Source organism: Diabrotica undecimpunctata, chromosome 3 (genome assembly GCF_040954645.1).
Source record: "Diabrotica undecimpunctata isolate CICGRU chromosome 3, icDiaUnde3, whole genome shotgun sequence".
Taxonomy (NCBI): Eukaryota; Metazoa; Arthropoda; class Insecta; order Coleoptera; family Chrysomelidae; genus Diabrotica; species Diabrotica undecimpunctata.
In genome coordinates, this window is record NC_092805.1 from 144964416 (window position 1) to 144988503 (window position 24088).

General features: G+C 32.8%; 2 protein-coding genes across 2 annotated transcripts in view; both read left to right on the plus strand.

The window, feature by feature from the left end:
• LOC140436080 (uncharacterized) overlaps positions 1 to 24088 on the plus strand; it is a 1443853-nt gene that overhangs the window by 328367 nt on the left and 1091398 nt on the right. The gene's annotated exons all lie outside the window — the stretch shown is intronic.
• On the plus strand, positions 3067 to 19964 carry LOC140436202 (uncharacterized). Its single transcript, XM_072524898.1, has 4 exons — positions 3067 to 3751; positions 8674 to 8879; positions 14971 to 15270; positions 19485 to 19964. The coding sequence occupies exons 1-4, from the start codon at positions 3181 to 3183 to the stop codon at positions 19620 to 19622; spliced, it is 1215 nt and encodes a 404-aa protein (XP_072380999.1). The 5' UTR covers positions 3067 to 3180; the 3' UTR covers positions 19623 to 19964.

Sequence of the window (24088 nt, forward strand, 5' to 3'; positions counted from 1 at the left end):
CCCTCAGGGAGCATATCATGTGGCCACTAAAAAATGTTAACTCCTCTTCGTTATTAATTAACAGGGTGATATGTGTAATTGACCATTTATTTCATTTTACTGTAGTGTTTATACGGCTCATTTGATTTTTTTAATTTTTGCATGATACAGTACACTACTATCAAGCATTCGACTGGTATTAGCTAAACTAAAAAATTCCAGGACTGGCTTTGGAAAAATTAATTTAGGGATTCTTATTAAATATTACACCCTGTATAATTTTTTTTTAAATGCAATAAGTGATTTTCAAACTAAATAAATAGCCAATGAAAACGACATATGTAACAATGTTGTCGCACTTTTATTAAATTTTTAGTGAACGATCAAATCTTACCAAAAATAGAACAACCATAATGAAGTTTCAAATTATAAGGTAATTAATTTAAACAAATGTTATAAATTTCAAACATTTTAATTGAAATGATAAACTGAGTCTCTGCACAACAAAAAACAGTAACTACTAACAATAACGAAAAATAATTTAAAAAAAAACTAAAAATATGTACATAGTTATGATAAACCCATAAATTAGAACTGGAAAAGATACAATAATGGTAACAAAATAAAAATAATTCAAAATAGATTTTCGAAATGAAACCCTGCAGCCTGTACACATTTTTGTTGCCGAATTGTTAATTGACGTATTGAATTACGGATACTCTGGGGATCGTTTCTAATAGTATTACCACAATGTATAATTCTATCAATTAATTGTTGTCGGTTATTAATATTCACTGGGTAAACTAGTTGCTTCAATCGTCCCCAAATATGGTAATCAACGGAATTGAAATCAGGGGATCTTGAAGGCCACGAAATAGGACCTGCACGTCCTATCCACCTGTTGCCATAAACATTATTGAGATGTTGTCTTACTGCCAGTAAAAAGTGTGGGGTGCCCCATCATGCTGAAAATACATCCCTCGGAGAGCAACGTTCGCGTTGGCAAGCAAATTCGGCAAAATATTTTGTAGAAAGTTCAAATAGACCTGCCCTGTTAAAGGACCATCAAAAAAGTGAAGACCTACTAATTGGTTATTTATGACACCAATCCACACGTTAACCGAAAACCTTAACTGAGAACGACGTTCTCGAATAGCATGTGGATTTTCTTCTGCCCACACATGTGAATTTCGTGAATTATTTATCCCGTCTCTGGTAAATTGGGCTTCATCTGTAGATAGTGTCCTGTATAGCGTTGGTCGATTATTGTTAATCCATCTACAAAATTCCAACCTATCGATCTCATCTCCAGCATGTAGTCGCTGAACCATTTGAATGTGATATGGGTATAGATTACTTTTTTGTAAGACTCTACTTACTTTTGATTGAGTAACATTGAGTTCTCGACTTACTTGTCTAGTGCTTATTGTAGGGTTCATAGTAACGGCGTCCATAATGTCATCTTCATGCGCTTCATCTACATGTCGCTCTGTTGTTCCACTAGGAAAAGTGCCATTTTCTCGCAAATAATTAAAAACTGACCCAAATGTTGGATGACTGGGAGTTCGACGATTAGGAAATCTCCTGCGATATTCTCTACTAGCAGCCCTACAATTCCCATTATAGAATCCATAAACAAATATTATATCTGCATATTCTGTGGTCGAAAACTGATGTGGCATTTTGAACGAAAGTAACAAAAGCTCTACCAAAACTAACACAATGTACTTAACGTAGATATGACAGAAGAAATATGTATTCTTGTACACATAAATAACAATTGATAATGACAATAATGAAAATGGGTATAAAATATCAAGAAACGTCAAACGGTCAACGTTTTAAACTTTTTTAGATTTATTTTTATTTAGTACAGTTGATGCAATGTATTATTATTTGACATAAAATTTTAATCATTTATAATCAACAAAAACTAACATATACAAGAGGTTTGACTTTTTAATCAATTTAATTTATTATTTATCGAAAATAATGCCCCAATACGATCTATGAGTAAAAATTTAAAATTGAAAAACAATTGATTCTATCGTCACAAAGTGACAGTAAAGATGTTAATTTTCTACGTATTAGATTATGTTGTAGGAACTCATTTTAATTAAAATGTTTGAAATTTATAACATTTGTTTAAATTAATACCTTATAATTTGATACTTCATTATGGTTGTTCTATTTTTGGTAAGATTTGATCGTTCACTAAAAATTTAATAAAAGTGCGACAACATTGTCACATATGTCGTTTTCATTGGCTATTTATGTAGTTTGAACATCACTTATTGCATTTTAAAAAAAAATTTATACAGGGTGTAATATTTAATACGAATCCCTAAATTAATTTTTCCAAAGCCAGTCCTGGAATTTTTTAGTTCAGCTAATACCATTCGAATGCTTGATAGTAGTGTACTGTATCATGCAAAAATTAAAAAAATCAAATTAGCCGTATAAACACTACAGTAAAATGAAATAAATGGTCAATTACACAAATCACCCTGTTAATTAATAAAGAAGAGGAGTTGACATTTTTTAGTGGCCACATGATATGCTCCCTGAGGGACTCTACATATGGTAGAAGTATGTAAAGTTCCTCATGACTCACCCTCTATATATATTATATATTAATATTTTTGTTAATTATATATATATATATATATATATATATATATATATATATACATATATATATATATATATATATATATATATATATATATATATATATATATATATATATATATATATATATATATATATATATATATATATATATATATAGAGTGTACCTTAGTTTATTTTGGATTGACGGTCGTACTCCTTTTCTCTCTCTCTATATATATATATATATATATATATATATACATAAAATTAATATTGTTCTGAAACAATTTTCTTGTGGCATTTTAAATTAATTATTTGAGATAATTTAAATTGAGAAATGCATTTTTTGAACAAGATAAAGATAAGCGTATTTTAAGTTAAGCATATTTTACTTATTATAGTTCTTCTTATCTAATCGTAATACTATTCAAATAGAGAAATTTATGTGAACTTCATAACAAATATCAATGTCGAATAGTGTTATCAAAAAATTTATCAGTAATTATAAATCATTTATATTGATACTTTAAAAAGAGAACTCATCATAATCGTGTTACTTATGTGTGTTCTAAAATAATCATTCCAAAAATGTCTTCCGTAGAAATAGAAACCGTTGAGCTTGTTGCTAAAGCATTCAACGAAAAACCAAATAATATTGAAATCATCGACATCAAAGGAAATGATGTAGGTCGCGGCTATTCGAGTGTCGTGTTGTTCATATTGGCCAAACATAAAGAAACAGGTTTACAGCGAAGATTGATAATAAAGCAAAGATTACAAGCTCACGGTGACGTTTCTTCAGAGATAGAATCTTTGAATTTTCAAAACGAAACAATATTTTATTTAACTGTTTTTCCAGCACTAAGTAATTTTCAAAAAACCTTTAACACTGTTAATGTATTTAACAATGTAGCTGAATGCTACGGTGCTATTACAGAACCTTTTAAAGAGAAACTGATATTTGAAGACCTAACCTTTCAAGGTTATGAAATATTCCCGTCTAAAGAAGAGTTGTTAGATACCGCAATGTATGAAGTGTTGTTTAAAGTGTACGGGAGGTTTCATGGTCTAAGCTATGCTTTTAAACATTATCAAAAAAACAAATTTTTTGAAATTGGACAACAGTGTCGAAATGTATTTAAAGTATTTATCCAACAAGGTATGTATATATTTGTTTGAATAATAATCATTGGATATTTAAAGTATACTTATGTAAGTATTTAATTATTCAATCATCCTGCTTTGGACGTTCTCATTCATCTCGATCTGCATGTCGTCGTATGTCAAATGACTTTAAATTTTGGTCGCTGTCTTTATCGTTTTTAATTTCGCGGTCTCCAATGTATAACTGTTTTGTCTTATCACTCAAATTTTTATCTCATGGTATTCCAGAAAAGTTTTGCTGCTTGTGCCCAAAACAACTATTTCTTTTTCTCTCTGACCATCTTATATTCAATTTTTGCCTTTGCCTGCATTATTGTGTATTAATCTTGGTCATCATTCATGTTTCAAAACTGTATCACCCTGACTCAAGACTCTTCTTTTTAGATCCTCTAGAGTATTTTATATTCTTTTACTTATTTCTTTTTCTTATATATTTCGTATTATTAAATTCTTCTCAGAAGTGCCTTCTCTCCTTTTTGATTTCTTCATTATGTTTTTTTTATGAAAGCGCAACCTGAAGATGGATGGACATTAAAAGAGCTTTTCAGAGCATTTGACGTCAAAGTGCGAATTGGTATGATAATTGACGGCCATCATTTTAAGTTCACTGGGCACAATGAATGTGTACCTGTAACAGGTAGCACTTTAAACTTTCAGTCTATTTTAATTTATTGTTTTTTCAAACCGTTAATTAAATTATTTATTAAATTATATTTTTACTAAGTATATGTTTGAAACGTTTGTTTTAATGTTTTTATGCGCACTGCATACATGGCACCGTTTTTTTCCACTTTTGTTTACCGTGCTGGTGGGTTCTTTGGCACTTTGAAAAGGTAGCAGAAATTCTCTTACATCTTTTGGAAGTGTAAGTATCTTCGCTCGGTCATCTAAATAATGATCCCTCATCAGGGAGAAACTTAATTCAATTAAGAATTGTCTCCTTCTTTGTGGCGACATATTTGGCTTAGTACAATTATTATAAATAACTTCGAAATTTATTCCAGCTAAATCTAGTATACGAAAAAATATTGCTAATGGCCATCTTCTGGTAATCCTTTGTGTCGTGTAGGAAGCACATTTTTGGTCAACCGTATCGACTCCACTTTTTGTTTTATTGTATTCCAAAATCATTACTGGTTTTTCTGTATCTTCGTCTATTTCGTCTGTATCGATCATGGTAGAGAGCAATACTACAGCTTTATTTCTTTTAGGAACATATGAAACTAGGTACATATTATCTTGAAACCCAAATATTGAAGATCCAATAGCTCGCAGTTTATTCGGAAGAAATTGGAGAGGAACTTCTTTTTTGTTTTTCTTCGAGGTGCCAATAACTGTCAGGCCATTTTGCATGAGATAATCAGTTAAAGATAACTAGTATAATAATTATCCACAGTTATATTTCTTTTGGAGTTTTTTATGGAAGAAACTAAACGTTGTACTATATCGAATGGTTTAATTAAACATTTGTATGGTCCGTCTCTTTGTATTCCACAATATATCTCGAAATTCCATGTATAGTAAGACCTGCTATCGCAAAGTGCATACAGTTGTATGCCATATTTGGCTGGTTTGGCAAACAGTAATTACTCATACAATTATTCAGAAAGTCTGTGTATATACTTCTAATAGCAGCTAATTTATCATTTTGTTCACGATCTTTTCGTGTCCCAACATCATCGAAACGAAGAGAACGAAGGAGAAAGATGAATCTTTTGTAACCAAATGCAGCTCTGGTCCGTATCATACCGGTTCCGTCCTTTGCCAATATTTCTTGAACGTTTATATGATTTCCTTTTTTTACTGCAAGAATAAATAAGATCCCAAACAAAGCTTTTTTCATTGCGAGAGGTTAATCTGCAATTTCTGTCTCTCTGGCAATATAGATTATTTGCTCTTCTGTTGTTGATATATATATATTAGTGCTAACAATACTGTCAATCATAGCTGGAGTTATCAATAAAAGAAACTAACCTAATGGATTCAATATGTTTTTTGCATTACATTTTGGTCCAGGAAATCCTTTCATAATATTTTTTGCCCTGGTTTTATTGCCATAAGCTATTGGGGTACTTTTCAAAATTGTTTCTTCATTCTTGCCTATATAAAATTGGTAATCACCATCGTCTAGCTCTTGTAATGGACATATATCATCGTCATTATCGGTACCAGATAGTTCCGATTTGCTGTCGTAATTACCATTTTCAATAATTTCTTCTTCTCCACCTGAATCACTAAAATCAACAATATATTCGTCAAAAACAGACAAAATTTCCGCAATCTCTTGCAACTCAATCTCTGTCAAATACTTAATTGGCCTTTTTGCACCCCTAACATGACAAAAAGTACTTCAATTAATTTAAGTGCTAAAAAAGTGTATGAACAAATTTTTCTTACATGATAAGCTTCGCTGCGGTACGGAATGCCGCTATTGAACAACTTCCACTTCAATGGTCAATATCAAACTGATACAACACTTTATGAAATACGACATCAGCAGGTAATATTTTAAATATAGTTACGTACACATATCTAAATGGACAGTAGCGTATACGAAAGAAAATTGGTAAAAATTATTAAAATATTAAAATTGCGGCACAAGTATTAGTCAATATAACGTTTTTAAGAGTATAATTATTAATCAAAATTTCAAGTAAACTTGTACTGTAAACTTGTACTTGTACTCTTGGTAAAACTCGATACTGTGTACCGTTTTCAGAATATTTTAATTTGAAAATTATGAAGTAATAATTGATGCTTGTCTAAAATAGTTATTATAAATGATATAAATATATCATTAAACAAAACTCACAAGAAGAAAATTAAATTAATGAGTAAGAACATAAAATAAAATTCAATTACAGTAAGTGTTCAAAATGCCCTCCGTTTTCGCGAATACACAAGTCTATTCTTTTTTTTTAAGATTCCATTAACCTTCTAAACGGTAGAGGATCAGCTATGATGTCATTAAATTGACGTTGAATTCTTTTTTTTTCAATTCTTGGCGTGAATTTATCTCTGTAGCATAGACTTTTTCCTTAATTTACGACCAAACTGCATAGTCCAAAGGGTTAATATCGCATGACCGAGGAGGCCAATGAATCGGAGCTTCTGCACCTGTATCAATCCATCGATTCGGAAAATGATTACTCAACCAATTACGACACCTTCTATCAATGTGTGGTGGAGCTCCATCGTGCATAAAAAATAAAGGTCTTTGTTCATTTAGCGTTAAATCTTCTAATATCTCGAATAAGGAATTGTTTAAAAAATCAAGATACATATCACCATTTAAATTTCCAAGTAGAATATAATAACCTATTAATTTGTTACCTAAAGTTGCTGCCCAAACATTAACTTTAAATGAGTGTTAGTAATGTGATACCCTTTTGACTCGTGGATTCTCATCACACCAGTAGTGTGCATTATGGGAGTTAAACATACCTTGTCGCGTAAAGGTGGCCTCGTCCGTAAAAAGAATGCATTTTAAAAAATTTGGATTGTGGGTTGTCCTTTGTTGCAATGTTTCACAAAAATCCACTCTAACCGATAGATCATCTGGCAAGAGCTCTTGGACTTGTCTGTAATGATAAGGATGTAATTGCTGTTCTTTCAGTATCCGCCAAGTACTTGAAGAAAAAGTATTTGTCTTGCTATATTCCTTACGCTAACTGTTGGATCTTGATCAAGTAAATTTAAAATATTATTTTCTTTATTAATTGTTTTTCTTGTTCTTGGTCTACCAGAATTTATTTTATTTGGTCTTACATTCCCAGTTTCTCGACAACGTCGTTCAACGGCTCTAAATGTTTTTTTTACTTGGTAAGTTTCTTCTAGGAAACTGTTCTGCATAACGTGTCACAGCTGCATTAGAACATCCTAAACATTCGCCTAAGGTTAATAGCTTGTCAGTGTATTCAACATTTGAGTACATTTTTATTTGGTTTTACAAATAATAAGGTTTCAAAACTCTAATTATTGTTGATTTCTAGAGGTATACCTATTAGAACTTTATCATTACTGCCAGCATCAATTATTACTTCATAATTTTCAACTCAAAATATTTCGAAAACGGTACACAGTATCGGGTTTTACCAAGAGTACCTTTTTCGTGTAAAATTGAATGATGTTTAAGTTTACTTGAAATTTTGATTAATAATTATACTATTAAAAAAGTAATATTGACTAATACTTAGTACGATCCGTGTAACTATGTCCGTGTAACAATGTTGCCAGTAGTTTCGGCAAAATTGTAAAATATGCGTAAAATAATATTTTTTTTTCTTCAACGCCCTGTATCTTTAAAACGGAAGGCGTTACAAAAATTTTCTACTAAGCAAACCCCAATTATTTTTCCGTTTTTTACCTACCCTAGAGACGGGGTTACCTTTTTTTTTGAAACACCCTTTATTTAACAGCTTTATCGAAAATGCTTCATTTTTCGACAAAATTAAAAAAAAATGGACACAAAGTCTACAGTCGTCTGACCTCTAATCAAAAAATAACGAATTTTTACCGCCAAGTTGATATAAATTTTATTAAAAAAAATTTGGAGGCGTAACTAAAAGCGCCGGTCGTTCAAGCGTTGTTTCTTAAAAAACTGTGAATTTTATACAAAAAGTGCTAATAAATAAACATTTTTTTTATCAACTCACATTTTTTGCTACACTTTTTGTCTGAAACCTATAAACCTAAGATACAGATTGTCGGTGAATCTATATTTCCCCTTCCCACGAGGGCGAAAGAAGTTTAGGCACAAGCCCGGGGGTAGTAGCAGGAAACTTTTTTGTATCTTTTTTGGATTTTTAAAATTGACATTTTCAGTAAAATTCAGCTTGGTTGTATGATTTTTCGATGTTCACTAGCATTTTCGTCTCTGACGACTAAAATATACCGGTTTAATTTTTATTTTTGTAGATAAATTTATTACTGATGTTAAAAATGTATTCGAAAAAGTTGAGCAGTACTTGAAGGAGGAAAACGAAATAGACGCAAGTAAAAAACTAAAAATTCATAAGGATAACTTTAAAAAAATAATACAGGAAGCCTTGGAAGATAGAGGTCCAAACATAGTTTTTATTCATGGGGATGCTTGGAGCAATAATATGTTATTTAAGTATAATGTAAGTATTTTTGTATGGAAAATATTGTGTTAAAATAATAATATAATCTATAGTGTTTAGTTGTTGTATAGTAGTTAGTTGTAATTTTAAAAATTTTCTATGTCTAATTTTCTAACTATTTTCATAAATACGGTAGGTACTTGTATGGATTAAACCACAATTTATTCTCAAGAAAATAACATTTTACATTTGTTTCTGACATTTCAACTAAAAATCCATAAATCGCTTTAAAAAATATATTATAAATTAAGAAATTATGTTTTTGTACGTGTTTATCAATCAGTGATTTGTGCCAATTGATACACATTGATAAGTAATCAATTTGCCAATTTACATTTAATTTCTTCTTTTTCTTCTTCCTCTTTATAAGCAATTCTGCTTGTTCATGGTGATTAATACATCTATGAAAGGTTGTCCCTCCATCTTTTGCCCATACGGTCATTCGATACTTCTTCTGCCGATTGGTGACATCTCTTTGCTATTTTGACGACACGAGTCGGCTTTATTCTACTTCATTCTGCTTATGTGATCTATGTGGCTTACGTGATAATGTTTTTACTTCTCTTTCAATCTCTTAGCGTATTTCCTATAATTCTGCTGTTTCCAGTAGCCCTTGCGTTGTGGCTGTGTTGGGTCTTGTTTCTGAGGCATATGTCATTATTGGTCTATTTGCTTTTTGTACTTAATCTCTCACTTTTTGTCCAATTCTCTATAGCTAGACAGTGTAATTCCCCAATATTTTATTTTGATGACCTGTTCAATACCGATGCCATCAATTTCTATTTTACATCTGGTTGGTTCTTCGCTGACTACTACTATTTCAGTTTTTTGAGATGAGATTGTCATAATAAATTCTTTTGATCTTATGTTAAATCTGTCTTTGCAGACTGGGCGATCTTCATATTGGGCTACCAATATTACGTCGTCTACGTAGCAGAGTATTTTTATTTCTTTGTTTCCCATTTTGTATCCTCTTTCTTTGATAACGCTTTAGATAATTTTATCCATGATCAAAATTCAAGAGCATGGGTCTCAATGAATCCTCTTGTCTTTTCCGCTGCCTATTTCTTTAGGTTCTGTAAGTTGTCCATCTATTCTGACTTCCATTTTGTTATTTTTGTAGATGTTTTCGATAGTTTTTATAATATTTAGGGGAACTTGTCTATTATACAGAAGATGGATTACATCTTTTTAAGTCTTACTCTGTCAAACACTTTCTTAAGCTTAATCAGACACAAAAATGCTGGTCTATTATACTCTAGTGATTTCTGAGTAATTTGATTTATAACAAATATTGCATCTTTACAAGTTTATACCTTTGTAGTTTTCTGGCTGTTTCCTATTTCCTTTTTTGAAAAGTAGTGGAGGGATGCCGGTTTTCAACATCCCTTCAGGGAGAGTCTTGTATGCTAACAGTGTCTCTTTCAGCGGTTTATACTTGCTGTAAGTCCAATTGTTCCGCTAGCCTTCGAATGCTCAGTAATAGAAACTTAAATGCACTCTTAAATGAGATTTAGTCTGGCCTGTTGAATAGATTGATATCTAGAGTGAAATAAAACAATAACTTGTTTAGCTAGAACTGTAATTGAAAAAGGACAAGAAACAGAAACTTATAAACTGTGAGTGAATAACTAATCGTAATCGTAAGGAACCTAATTAGAAAATTACAGTTTACGAACGAAAATACCATAACACTTTACATTACGGGTTCCCGATATATTGCGTAACTTGCGATTGCGAACGTGGAGAAAAACTCTCCGAAACTTGAAAAATAGGTCTCAGCCCTACAACGATCGCTAATTCACTGTCTTCCCCTAGCCCATCCGAAATAATTGTCTATGCATTTTGAAGGATCTACCAGTTTAAGGTCAATATGGGCGGAGATTAACATTCTAAGAAATAAGTCAATGCAGGCAAGGAATTTATTTAGGTAACCGATGCAGCGGAAATACTTTTATTTGTTTTGAAATAGAAATATTTGGTTGGAGATTATTGTTCTCCAACAAGTAGAACTAGTTCGCTCGTTCTCCATTCTTCCGGTATTTTATTGTGTTTTACAATTCAATTATTCATCTTCTTTTTAGAGTACCGTCTCCCTACGGACGTTGGCAATTATAATGGCTATTTTTATTCATAATCTTGCTGCTCTAAACAAATCAATCGATCTGCATTGATACCAATCACGTAGATTTTTCAACCATGAGTTCTGCCTTCGGCCAACAGATCTTTTTCCTTGAATCTTTCCCTGTATTATGAGTCTTAAAATTTCATATTTTGGTACCCTCATCACGTTTCCTAGGTGTTCCAGTTTTCTGGTTTGTATAGTGGTGATTAGTTCTGTTTCTTTACCAACCCTCTGCAGTACTTCTTTATTTAAAATTCTACCAGTCTATGGTATTTTTAATACTTTACGGTATAACCAGAGTTCGAAAGCCTCGATTCTTTTTAAATTGCATTTTTTTAATGTCCGAGCTCCATATAATAATATTGGAAATATATCATAGCGAATAGTACGTAGTCTGATCTCCAAATTTAGATTTTTGCACGTTAGGAGTGGCTTTATTCGTATAAATGCTGATCTGGAAATCTCTATTCGACTGTTTATTTCTGCATTATGATAATTGGTTTCATTGATCAAAGTTCCCAAGTACTGGTGATGTATATTTTGTGGTCTTTTTGTAATTAGCATCTTCTTCGTTTTTTTAGCGTTTATAGTAATTCCCATTTCAGCACTATTCATACTTAAGCTTTCGATAAGATTTCGTTGTAGATCTTTTATACTCGTTGCTATGATCATAGTGTCGTCTGCATATCGAAGTTGTTAATTAATTTTCCGTTAACGGTAACTCCCGCTTTGATATTATTGAGCGTGTTTTGGAAAATTTCTTCAGAATATAAGTTAAACAAAAGTGGCGATAAAACGCATCCCTGTTTAACTCCTCTGCAGAACTTTATTACTTCTGAGTGTTGCCTATTAATTTGAGCTATTGATATTAGTTTTTCATGTCTTACTATATCGGATGCTTTTTTGTAGTCAACAAATCACAAGTGTAGATCAAAGTTTACATTCAGACATCGCTGAATCAATATGTTGATGGCAAATAGCCCTTCTCGAGTACCCATTCCATTTCGGAACCCGAACTGCTTCTCGCTAATATCCTCCTCTAGACTTTTTTAATAATTTTATCAATTAATGTTAATTATTCTGTCATTGATGCTCCACAATAGTTCAGTATTTCGTTTGGTATCCTGTCTTTACCGGCTGCTTTTCTGATCTTTTTTTTTAAGTTTTTTACGAACTTTCTGTACGTTTATACTAAAAGCTTAATTTGTCATTATTTTCGGTGTTTCCGGTTCTAGCATCGTTTTCTCTGCATAGAACCTTTTTGGGTAGTCAATTCACGTACCTTTTTTTATGGTTTTTGGTTCTACCAGTTCCTTTACCTCCGTTCATTGACCTTTTTTGAAGCGCCATATTTCCTTTTGCAGACCGTAAAAATCATGTTCCATTTCTTTCGAAAAGCGTTCTCAGTGATGATTTTTTTTTCTTTAAGTGCATGTGTTTCGTTTTTAATTATCTCGTAATTATAGTATGTCTTTTGTGTTTTGGTTGTCATGTATTTTAGGTAAGCTTTTTTTCTTGTATTTACATTTCCTTCACTTCTGTGTTTTTTATCACATATATGTGTTTTCATTTGGATTTTGCACAATACCGATTTATGATTGCTTCCTTTTCTGCTGATGTTAGTGCTCTTACATGCAAGATTTGAAAGATTTAAGAGGGGTGTAACTTTCTATTTGACAGAATATATATAAGCTATCGTAGATCTTTTTCTGTTACTTTTTTTAAAGTGTACAGTTAACTGAACCGTTAAATTGGCTACTATCTTAATGTGGTGCAGTGGTAATAGCGCCAACTTGTACAAACGCTCATTTTATCTTTTTAAATTCTATAGTTATTCAATATAATATGGAGTGCTGTGCGATATCCTGTATTTCATACAAGAAGACTTAGAAGCAGTCAGAAGAAAATCGTGATTTGGTCCAATACTCTTAACAAATTTTCTTAATTGTTCTCTATCGTCAGCTGCTCTAAGGGTTTCGCAGAATAAGGACCTGCTAAATTTTAAATTTGAACGGATCATCGGATCAACAACATAACTTGTTAAGTAATGTGTTAATAGCTGTAGATCCAGAGAACGGATAGGTAACAAACTCTCAGAATCTTTCGAAATAAGCAATGGCCTGAAACAAGGAGATGTGCTGTCACCTCTCCTCTTTAATATCATTCTGGAGAAAGTAGTAAGAGCAGCACACCTTAAAACAGAATTACTAACAGTAAATGGACCAAAATTACTACTAGCATACGCAGATGACATTGACATTGTGAAAAACACTGTCACCAATGTGAAGGAGACTTTTAATAAATTGGAGGTAGAGGCAAAGAAAACTAGTTTAGGGTAAACGAAGAGAAAACCAAATACATGTGCATCAACAGACAAAAGGGACGAGATAGAATAGGGCAAAATGTAACAATAAACCAATATAACTTTGAAAGAGTGGAGAGTTTTAAATATCTCAACAATCACTGCAGATAACGATATCGCGGAAGAAATTAATGGAAGAATTCAGGCAGCAAACAGATGTATGTGCAGCCTCCATAATACTATTAAATCTAAAAGCCTTACAGAACATCAAAGATTAGAATATATAAAACGGTGATTAGACCGGTGCTCATGTATGGGTATGAGACGTGAACTCTAACCAAAGAAACTAAAAGAAAACTTAGATGTTTTGATAGAAAAATCCTCAGAAGAATCTTTGGGTCTTATCACGACATTAATAGCAACCAATACCGAATGAGAACAAATGCTGAGGTCAAGCAGATGTATAGAGCGAGCGATATAGTCCAAGAGATTAAATCTCAACGTCCTAGATGGACTGGCCATGTCCATAGACTCCCTAATAACCGCCTTGCCAAATTAATATGGAAGGAAGCCCCCATAGGAACAAGACCCATAGGACGTTTACGAATGCGATGGAGAGAAAATATATGGTCAGATCTAAGAACAATGGGGCTGCTCACTGACCCAACTATTATGGACGACCGTTCGCGATAAGAAGTTAATCTCTTTAAATTATCGTCACCTCTGCAAAGCACGTAACTAAAGAACTATAGAGTTCATTGTGGACAACCTTTAAGATGATGTATGTTAAATTGGTTAAGAATAGAAACTTTTATTCGTTTCTATTCTTAACCAGGTGTTTTCCAAATGTACCACGTTTTTGGCCCGTATAGAAATACTGAAAATACAAGTGCATTTACCAATCTCATTTTGATTTTTTAAAAGATATATCTGTATTCTGAATCTCATATTCTGAATTTATAAATTATAAATCCGGATTTATTATCAGATGTCGCTATTGCGTCCGTTTCGAATCCATTTTAGTGTTGCTTCTTAAAGACGGGAAAGATTTATTTTTCACGTTGAGAACGCCTATGAATATCTGTTTTGATGAGCCTTATTAAGGCGGAATACTTATAAACAGATACATAGACGCTTTGTACGTAAAATCAAATATTGACTGTCTTTTTCATTTTATAAATTATACTATCATTGCAATAATTTTTATGCGGAAAGAACCGCAAGAACACCGACTGTCAGGATAAACGAGCATGAAACAAATAAAAAAAACAGAATTTGATGTCACGAGAGCACAAAATCCACCGTTAGTTTTTTCAACCAAAAACTATGGCTTTTGCCTGTAATATGGTGACCAAGTAAATCAACCGTCAGACTTTTAGTTTGAAAAGCCATGAATATACCCCTCAACAAGTTTATCGGTTATACTCATTTTACAAAATTTTTAAACAATCTTTTGTAAAAACGATTTCCGAAACGTCAAATTTTAGTTAAAATCTAATTTTTATTACAATAAATTTAATTTTTTATTTTTTATTTTGTAAATGAATTTAAACCGGAAAATCAATTCATAATACAGGTAATTTTTCTTTTTTCAATATGAATATAATTTTATTTTTAAAGTGGACAAAGTAAAATAAATATTGTAATAATAAACTTTTTTTAAGGACAAACGACAACTGGAAGATATAAAAATGATTGATTTTCAACTAAGCAACATTGCAACGCCCATCGTGGATATTAGCTACACTTTCTATTCTGGAGCTTCACCTGAAGCTCTTGATAATCTAGAACACTTACACCAAGTTTATTACAAAAGCGTTACGGATACATTGAAACAGTATGGTTGTAATCCAGAAGAGATTTTGACGTACAAGGCATTTAAGGAGGAATGGAAGAAATATGTTTTGTATGGTCTAGTAACAGGCTTATTAGTTTGTTCACTTAAATGTACAGAGAAAGAAAAGGTATTACTTTAGTTTTTCTTTTTATTTCATAAAATATGTGTAAACTTGTAACATTTTGCCTTAGTTTACCTTTTTAATTAATTAAAAGAGAAATTTTATATGTTAATTTGTAAGAGATTATGATATATCCTAAAGCAAAATACGTACGATAAGTACTTTATTCTATTTACGCTATTTAAGCCAAATCGGACTTGTAGTGTCCGCGGATTTTGAAAAATTTAGAAAAAGAGCAATATCGGTTGGTGCTTTGATTCTTGTTTTTGAAAGAGAAATCGCACAGCGAAATCAAAGAGTGCTGGAATTTTGTGTACGGTGACTCTTCTGCTTCAATGGCAACCGTCAAAAATTGTTTACGGAGTTTCAACGCGGGTGCACGTCAGTTTTTGATGAGTCATACCTTGGTTCCCCAAAAATGGCTACCACGTCGGCAGACCACCTACTGAAGATGTGCAAAATAGATCATACAGTAATCATCTCAAAAGACCACGTATGTCATATCCTGCATGCAATTTTGTGCATGAGAAAATCATCAGCGCGATGGGATGCAAAGACTGTCCTATCGACCTGAAAGGTGATTGCCACCATTTTCTACATTAACTACTTGGAAAAGAGCAAAACAGTCACAGTACTTAAATACAGAAAGAATTGCAGAACAAAAGACCCCATTTGGCAAAGAAAAAGTGCTCTTACACCATGATAGCGCACCGGCCCATATATACGTCATCGCCATAGCGAAGTGGGACGAATTGGGCTATGAACTGTTGCTTCACTCACTATATTCTCCAGATTTAGCCCTGTGCTACTTCTTTTTGTTTTCAAAATTAAAAAAGGTACTCGCCGCGCAGTAATTTAAGTCGAATGAGGAGGTTATCGCCGCCACGGAAGCGCACTTTGCAGACCGCGAGAAACGAGTTTTAGAGACAGGTTAAAAAAGTTAGACCATCGCTGGTTCAAGTGTATCGAGCTACAAAGGGACTGTTTTGAGAAATAAGTCGACACTTTTCCAAAATTTTCGTTTTATTCCTGGATTAATCACGTGGAGAGTACATTTTCCATTTTCTTGTGTGTGTGTGTGTAGATAGTGGATGGCATTAGAACTTGTCTATTTGCCACAGAATATTCCATTTTCTTATTAAAAACATAAGATCAATATTCAAATTGAAAAGAATTGGTGATAAGCAACACCCTTTTCTTACCCCTTGCTTGATTTTTATAGACGCTAATGCTTTGTTATTAGTAAATATCTTAATTATGGCATAAATTAAAAATTAAGCCAACAAGAGGCACTTGTTGTTACCGGTTTTGTTAGGCGATTTTAATTTTTGTTTTCTACTTCTGGACTATTTGTACGGATTAAGATACACTTTAAGGGTGTATAATTAAAAACTATTTTATCTTATGTAAATTGTTGAGTTAAATACGACTATCTATCCCCCATTCAATTTTATGTAAGATAGACTAGGCGACAGAAAAGCTTGTAAGGTCTGCCAAGGACTGCCAAGGACTTATACAAGGAGAATAAGCAACTCAATCTGTAGAATGTAAGAAAAGGTAATTAATAGCCGAACTGAAAGATTTTTGGGAAAATGCTAAAAATCAGATTGCTAAAAATGCTAAAACAAACAATAGAAAATCGCTTAAAACAGAGTGGAGACAGACATACATGGTGTGGCGAATTAAACAAACAATGATATACTACGAGATAATTAATAATGATTAAATTAATATCATTAGTATAATATATTTTCATAGCCTTGGTGAGATAAATGAATTTAACTCAAAGGTGCAAACAATAATCAAATTTTAAATGGTTGCAATAAACAATCAAAACAATGTATAGGTTAAGGTAAAACTAGGGGTGGACTTACCCGTAACTTTTTTACACTGTTTTACGAAATCATGAATAAAACGGATTTAAGATGTGTGTATTGGTCCACTTTCGATTTGCGTCTGTTCCATCTTATCGACGATCACGCTTTCGATCACGAGATCCATTCTCCGATTGTTGCAATAGCAATCGTAGACTTACAGGGAGGGCAAATATATCGATTAATTTGCACAACTATATTTGAATTAAAACACATGGTATTTATTGATCTGAAAAAGGCATATCCGTGTATGTGTCCCATTAGCTAAGCTATGGCAGATACTAGAAGATATAAAAATTCCATCGATTTACATTAATGCTGTGGGGGAGTTGTACGAGAATAGGACAAGATCAATAAAGATTGGGGAAAAAGTAACAAAAAAGATAAAGGTGACCAAAGAATTTCACCAAGGCTGCTGCATTGTACTTACGCTGTTTGAGATTTATTTGAAGAGGTTTTTGGATATTTACTAAACAGAATGTAAACCCATGGGTGATCAAATTGGAGATCAAATCTGTACAACTTGGATTTTCCTGATGACCTCTGATTTTGATAATCCATCAAAAACAGAGTGTCGTAGTGGGGGGTAAAAAAAAGATACTTAAGGGACACGTAAATATAAAATACTGATATCTATAAATATCTTGGTGTAAGCATAAGAGACAATGGTCGAAATACAAAGGAAATAGCTACTACAATTGGTTAAGGTAATTCAGCAATACGTCAACTCAATAGTGTACTCTGGGATAACCACATCACTTAAAAAACAAAAAGTAGGATAAATAAAAGTATCTTAGAATATATTGCTACAAAGAATTTAGTTTTTGTAATAAATAAAAAAAAAACGCATTCAAAATACAAGCAATGAATAAAGCAAATCACTAGAACAGATAAAGTGAGGAATCCTGAAATTAGAGAGGGTATTGGCGTAGAAATTGAGATCCTGGAAACTATAGAATGTAAAATGCTGAAATGAAATGGCTATTTCGAAAGGACAAGTGATAAAAGATGGCCAAAGAAAATGTTACAGTGGATCTTAATGCACTGCAGTAAAACATGAAGACCAAGAAGATCGTGAAGACAATAAATAAATGGTACAATGGAAGAAAGGGGTCTACAAGAAAGTTACTGAAATGATCGCAAGAGTTGGAAGCTAAAATGTAAGAAACGGCAACAGCTGTAATAAACTTGGTATATTTAGAATAGTTTTTAACTATCCACCCTTATGATGGGTGTATCCCATGCTTTAGATAAAGATAATGTGTTTTTAGGGATATTTGTAGTTTCACAATTTAGACATTCCAATTTAATCACAACGCCTTTGTAAATAGACGCACATAAATTTAGAAAGTCCGACTCTTAAAGTTCTCCACTACCACCTCATGCTATGTATAATGACCTCTATTTGGTATCTGTTTGCGGATTATGGACATTTTACCGAGATTCCATCATCTATTTGTCTGTGAGGGAGCCAGAAGGTCTTTCCTTTATTTATTTCGCTTTATATGCCTCTCGGTCTATAAAGGTGGACTTCGTATTCTGATCCTATACATCTGATTATTCTGGTATTTTATGTCGTGTCATCTTCTTTTGCTAGTTCATATGCGATGGTGGCATAACATCTGGTATATTAATGACTGAGAGTACCCGCATTGTATGTGCTTTGTCTGTATTTTCACGTTTTTAATAGTCAATTTCTAGTATTTTGGTGTAGTTATATTTCTCAAAATACTTCCTTTTCTTTTTTTAGTTTTCTTCTTTAGTTATATAGTCACAATAAATATGGGAAAAATCATTTTGTCATTTCTGGATTTTAATTTTTAATACTGATTTTCTCTTTTTATTTCACCTTCAATCGACAATAAGTCATCGAAAGCTGTTTCCGTCTTCCTTTCGCAATTTTAGTATTCCTTTGTTTGAATATTTTTGTTCTTACACTATTTTTAGATAAATTTCTTTTGTATTTTATAAAATATGTTTCATTATGTAAATATTTTTAATGTGGTACAATAATCCCTTAAAGATGTGTTGTTTTCTTTCATTCGGTATAGCCCATAAACGAGCTGATTGGTAGAATTCGTGATTCGTCTGCTATTTGTGCAGTTAAAGTAGCATTGCAAAACAAGATGTGAGAAGTAAAGGTGATTCACAACAACAGGTGTAACATTATTAAGTACAAGATATACAAATAAACTAGATTTCAATAAAACTATCATACTACCTCCGTCCTTTCAATCTCACATGTCACCATTACGTCATACTCACTAGTGATTAGTTATGTCCAGGATTTCTAAAAATAAAACATTATAATACTGGTTTTTATTAACTTTATTTTCTCTACTACAGGGTGCTTCAAATGTTGGTGAATGTTGGAGTGAAGAAGGCGCCGATGGTTACAAGTCATTGTTCAACCCAAATGAAGAGAAATTTAAAAAAGTTTCATTAGTTTTAATCAGACATTTTCAAAAACATGATTTTTTGTAAATTTAGCGTAATTAAAAAAAAAGTTGTTTCTAAACAATATTCACATACATCATACATCATACACAATAATACATCAGGATCAAAGTGCATTAACGCAAAAAACATAGTTCGTCACAAATCAACTTTAAATTATTCTCTCTGAGAGCAAATATTTTTAATCTTTTGTAAATGGTCAATTTTTTTAAATAGAACAAAATTTTGGAATTTTGATAATTTTTAATTAATTTTTTTTTTAAGAATTTAGATTTTTTTTGAGTTGGTGCTCTATGGTATTTGTAAGGAAATCAAATAAAATTATTTAATTATTTTTTTTTATAAAATCATTATTGTTTCTTTCTTATGAACAAATATAATAAAATCAAAATATTTCTGAATTGTCACTTTCTTCAGCAGCGGCAGCTGTGTCAGAAGTTGGTAACTTCTCGAAAAACGCACAGTGAATTCTGGGTATTGCACCTGAGGAGCAGATCCCACCAGGAATTTTATTGGAGAGGATGAGAGATGGTTCTTAATAAGCCACTCTCGTTCTATTTTGTCGAATATTTATAACATTATAATTTTTGTGAAAATAAGACTGCTTGTACATTATTTTGTGTGGCTGGCCTTTCTCAACTCTTAAAATTAGTATTTCGCTTCACTTTACGTTGTCTCTGGCTTCATTTACATTAAAATTTTTTCCCATTTTTTGTAAATTTTTTATTTCATACACTTGGGCTATTTCTTCTGTAGTGTACGGCCGTCCAGTTTTCTTAGCCAAGCTTATTATCGGTACCAGTTGCGATGGAATACAGAGCGAGTTTCCTTTCAGGTATCTTTTTTTTTTCTTTCTCTATGAGGGCATGCATCGCATCACCCTCATTTTGGGTATGCCCAACCACTAAGAATTTGTGAGTTATTCTTTTTATTGGTAAGTTTTGATAGCAATATAAAAACAAGCAAGCAATGAACTTGTTTTTGTTTTGGACAGGGCAATTATCGAAGTAAAATATAATGTGCTCATATTGAGCTGCATGGTTTTTTAGATACTGCCAAAGACATGTACCTATTTCATTAACACGTTTGCTTGCGATACCTTCGTGCCACAAAAAACTATAGCCATGTTTGTGAGAAATATTAAATATGGTGAAGTTTTAACATGATAGGCGTCTCATATAAAAAAAATTACTCCAAATCTCCAAAAATTACTGCAAATCCGGGAAATAGAGATAAGTGGCGAGAGGAATCAAATAAGGAAATTCTTTAGTGAAGTAAAGTAAGTCAGAAAACGTGCAAGTGTTGGAGTAACACAGCCTATGAGAAATGAAGCAGGTGAACTTATAATGGTATAAACGGAAATCGTCGAAAGATGGAAGGAATGCTTTCGGAATTAACTAAATATTGAATGTGAGACGGAGGAAGCAGATATTACATTTCATTCTGCAGATATTGAAATACCAGCACCAACACTTGAGGAAGTAAAGAATGCGATCGCGTTCTACACCAAAAAATACACCAAAACATAAAATGCCTAAAGAATCGAATGGAAGCATTATAATTCCTATATTATAACAAAAAAAGAGTAATTCCGAAACTATAGAGGCATATCGCTTATTAATTAGCACATCATATAAAGTGCTATCAATTATCTTGCTAAAGACACTCACACCATATTCGGAAGATATTCTAGGCGAATACCAATGCGACTTTCGTGCCGGAAGGTCAAATATAGATTAGACATTTACCATCTAACAAATATTAAAGAAAAACTGTGAATTCAACCGCAATGTGCACTAAATTTTTATAGATTTCCAGTAAGTATATGGTTCCATAAAAAAAAGTAAATTGTGGATAGCAATGTTATAAATGGGAATACCAAAAAAAATTGTTGAATTAACGCAAAGGTGCGTGACAGACTCATATGCACAAGTAAAGATAGGAAGCAGAACATCGATGCCATTTGGTATAAATTCAGGACTTAGGCAGGGGGACTCCTTGTCACCGTTGCTGTTTAATTTTGCTTTAGAATATGCAATAAGTAAACTAAAAATCGCTAGTTTGCACTTTAGGTTAGAATATCTTAGTTCTTCTTCTTATAGTGCCGTGCACCTATAGTGCGTTGGCGAATTATCTTAAGGCCAGACGTCTGTGTTTTGCGGCATGCAAAAGATCGCCAGTGCTATTTTTTCCTGTCCAGGCATAAATAGCAGCATTTGCCTCGTAGTTCTCTCTCAGTATTTGCCTTTCTTAAGACTTCCTCGTTTATCACCCTATCTATCCATGGTATGCGGAACATTCTTCGCAACGTCCACATTTCAAAAGCCTCCAACTTATTAACGGAAGTTACTTTTAACGTCCATGTTTCCATGCCGTGTAACAATATGGACCATACATAGCATTTAACCATCCTGTAGCGGAGATTGAAGGAAATACTGCGCTTACATAGTAGCGGTTTAAATTTGATAAAAGCTTGTCTTGCTTGTTCGGTATGACATTTTATTTCTTGTTGAGGATCCCATTGGTCATTCATCATTATTCCCAAATATTTAAATGTTTTCACTTGATCGATTGGAGCATTATCTGCTTGCAGTTGTATTCTTAAAACTGCGTTTTTTTTTATTGCCATGCATTTATTATTTTAGTTTTTCGAGCATTTATCTTTTAGCCATATATTTTTCCTACGGTGTTTATTTTATTTAACTTCAACTGCATATCATGTTCGTTGTCTGTTATTATCGCGGTATCGTCGCCGTAACGAATGTTATTTATCTGTAACCCGTTTACCTTTATTCCACACTCAGAGCCTTCTAGTGCCTCTGCAAACATGTTCTTCACATAGAGATTAAAGAACATAAGAGACAAAATACACCCCTGTCGCACCCCTCTTAAAATTTCAAATTCTTCTGTGTTGGCTGATTTGTTCAGTCTCACTCGTGCTTTTTGATTCCAATAGAGATTCTGAATAACTCTTATATCTTTTTCTTCACTGTTAGCGTTGTGTAGCATTTTTATCATTGCGTTATGTTTTACGGTGTCAAACGCTTTTTCATAATCGAGGAATATCATGACTATATCCTTTCGTCCATCCATGCAGTTTTGTACAAGCGTATTCAAGCAGAAAGCTGCTTCACGTGTACCCAGTTCGCTCTTGAAACCAAATTGTGTCTCACCTCTTAGATCTTCCAGCTTTCTGAACATTCTTGTGTGAAGGATGCGCAGAATCACCTTAAGAAAATGGCTCAATAAACTTATTATTCTGTGGTTTTTGCATTTTGTCGCTCTTTGTGAGTTAAGGATCATTATAAAAGTTAAATAAAGCCAACCATTGGAATGTGGCCGGTGTATATATGGCATTGAAAATTGTTACCAGCTTATCGATGTTATCATCTTCCAACAGTTTAATGGCTTTCGTAGTAATTCCATCCGGTCCAGGGGCCTTGTCTGGTTTTGCTATTTTTTAGCGTACTACACCTTGGCGCGAATGATGGGAGGGCCGCATAAATTTTCCGTGGGTAAGTTAGAAGTTTCGGTCTATTATCCGCAAAGAGGGACGAAGCATAGTTTGCCCAGATTGAAGCTAGTTCTTCCTGGGTATAAACGTAGTTTCCTTGGAATCATTCTTCAGGCGAGTTTTATGGTGTTTCTTTGACCTTTTTATGTAGTCCAAAGCTGTCTCCCTTTCATGTAGTGAATCCAATTCTTCACAACGTTTTTTCATCCAGTTTTCCTTTGCATTTTTAATTCTTGCCCTTATCGTACGTTGGATTTCCTTGTATTCCTGTTTATTTTGATCTCTTTCGTCATCTACCCGTTTTTGTGATTTCTTTTTATTTTACTTGCGACTACTTCGTCAGCCTCAACTATAGCTATATATCTTAGTAACTGGAACCAATTTGTCAATTTGGGGCTCAGATTTGCATTCAGCGCACAACAACCTTCTGAAAAGTGTAGTCTGATCTCTTGGTCTGACTATTGGTCAAATTTTTATCATAATTATATAGTTTATAGGTTTTATATTAACAAAAAAAGAAGATATTTCTGAGTAAACTCTACATCATTTAAAAGATTAAACCTTATACTTTAGGATGATTTCTGGTAAACAATTATATTTTAGAGATATAATACAAGATAGACTTATCTTTGCAATACTAGCTCGTTCCCCCAGTGCGACAGAAAAAACTGCCACAAAGCAGTTCCTGCATTATCTTTCCAACTTGCCAGATTTATCGACCACGTGACCTTAATAACCAATAAAAAGATCACGTGGTCACTTAACCGGACCCATTAGACAGACATGCAGGGACTGCTTTGCGTCAGTTTTCCCTCCGCACTGGGTACGCGACTATATTGCAGCAGTCAGTCTATCTTGTATTATATGTCGACCATTGTATTACAATGCAACATAGCCTCAAAAACGCATAGAACATACTACTTTTGCACTTTTACGTCATGACATCTCAGAAACTAAAGTCTATTTGGTCATTTGGAGC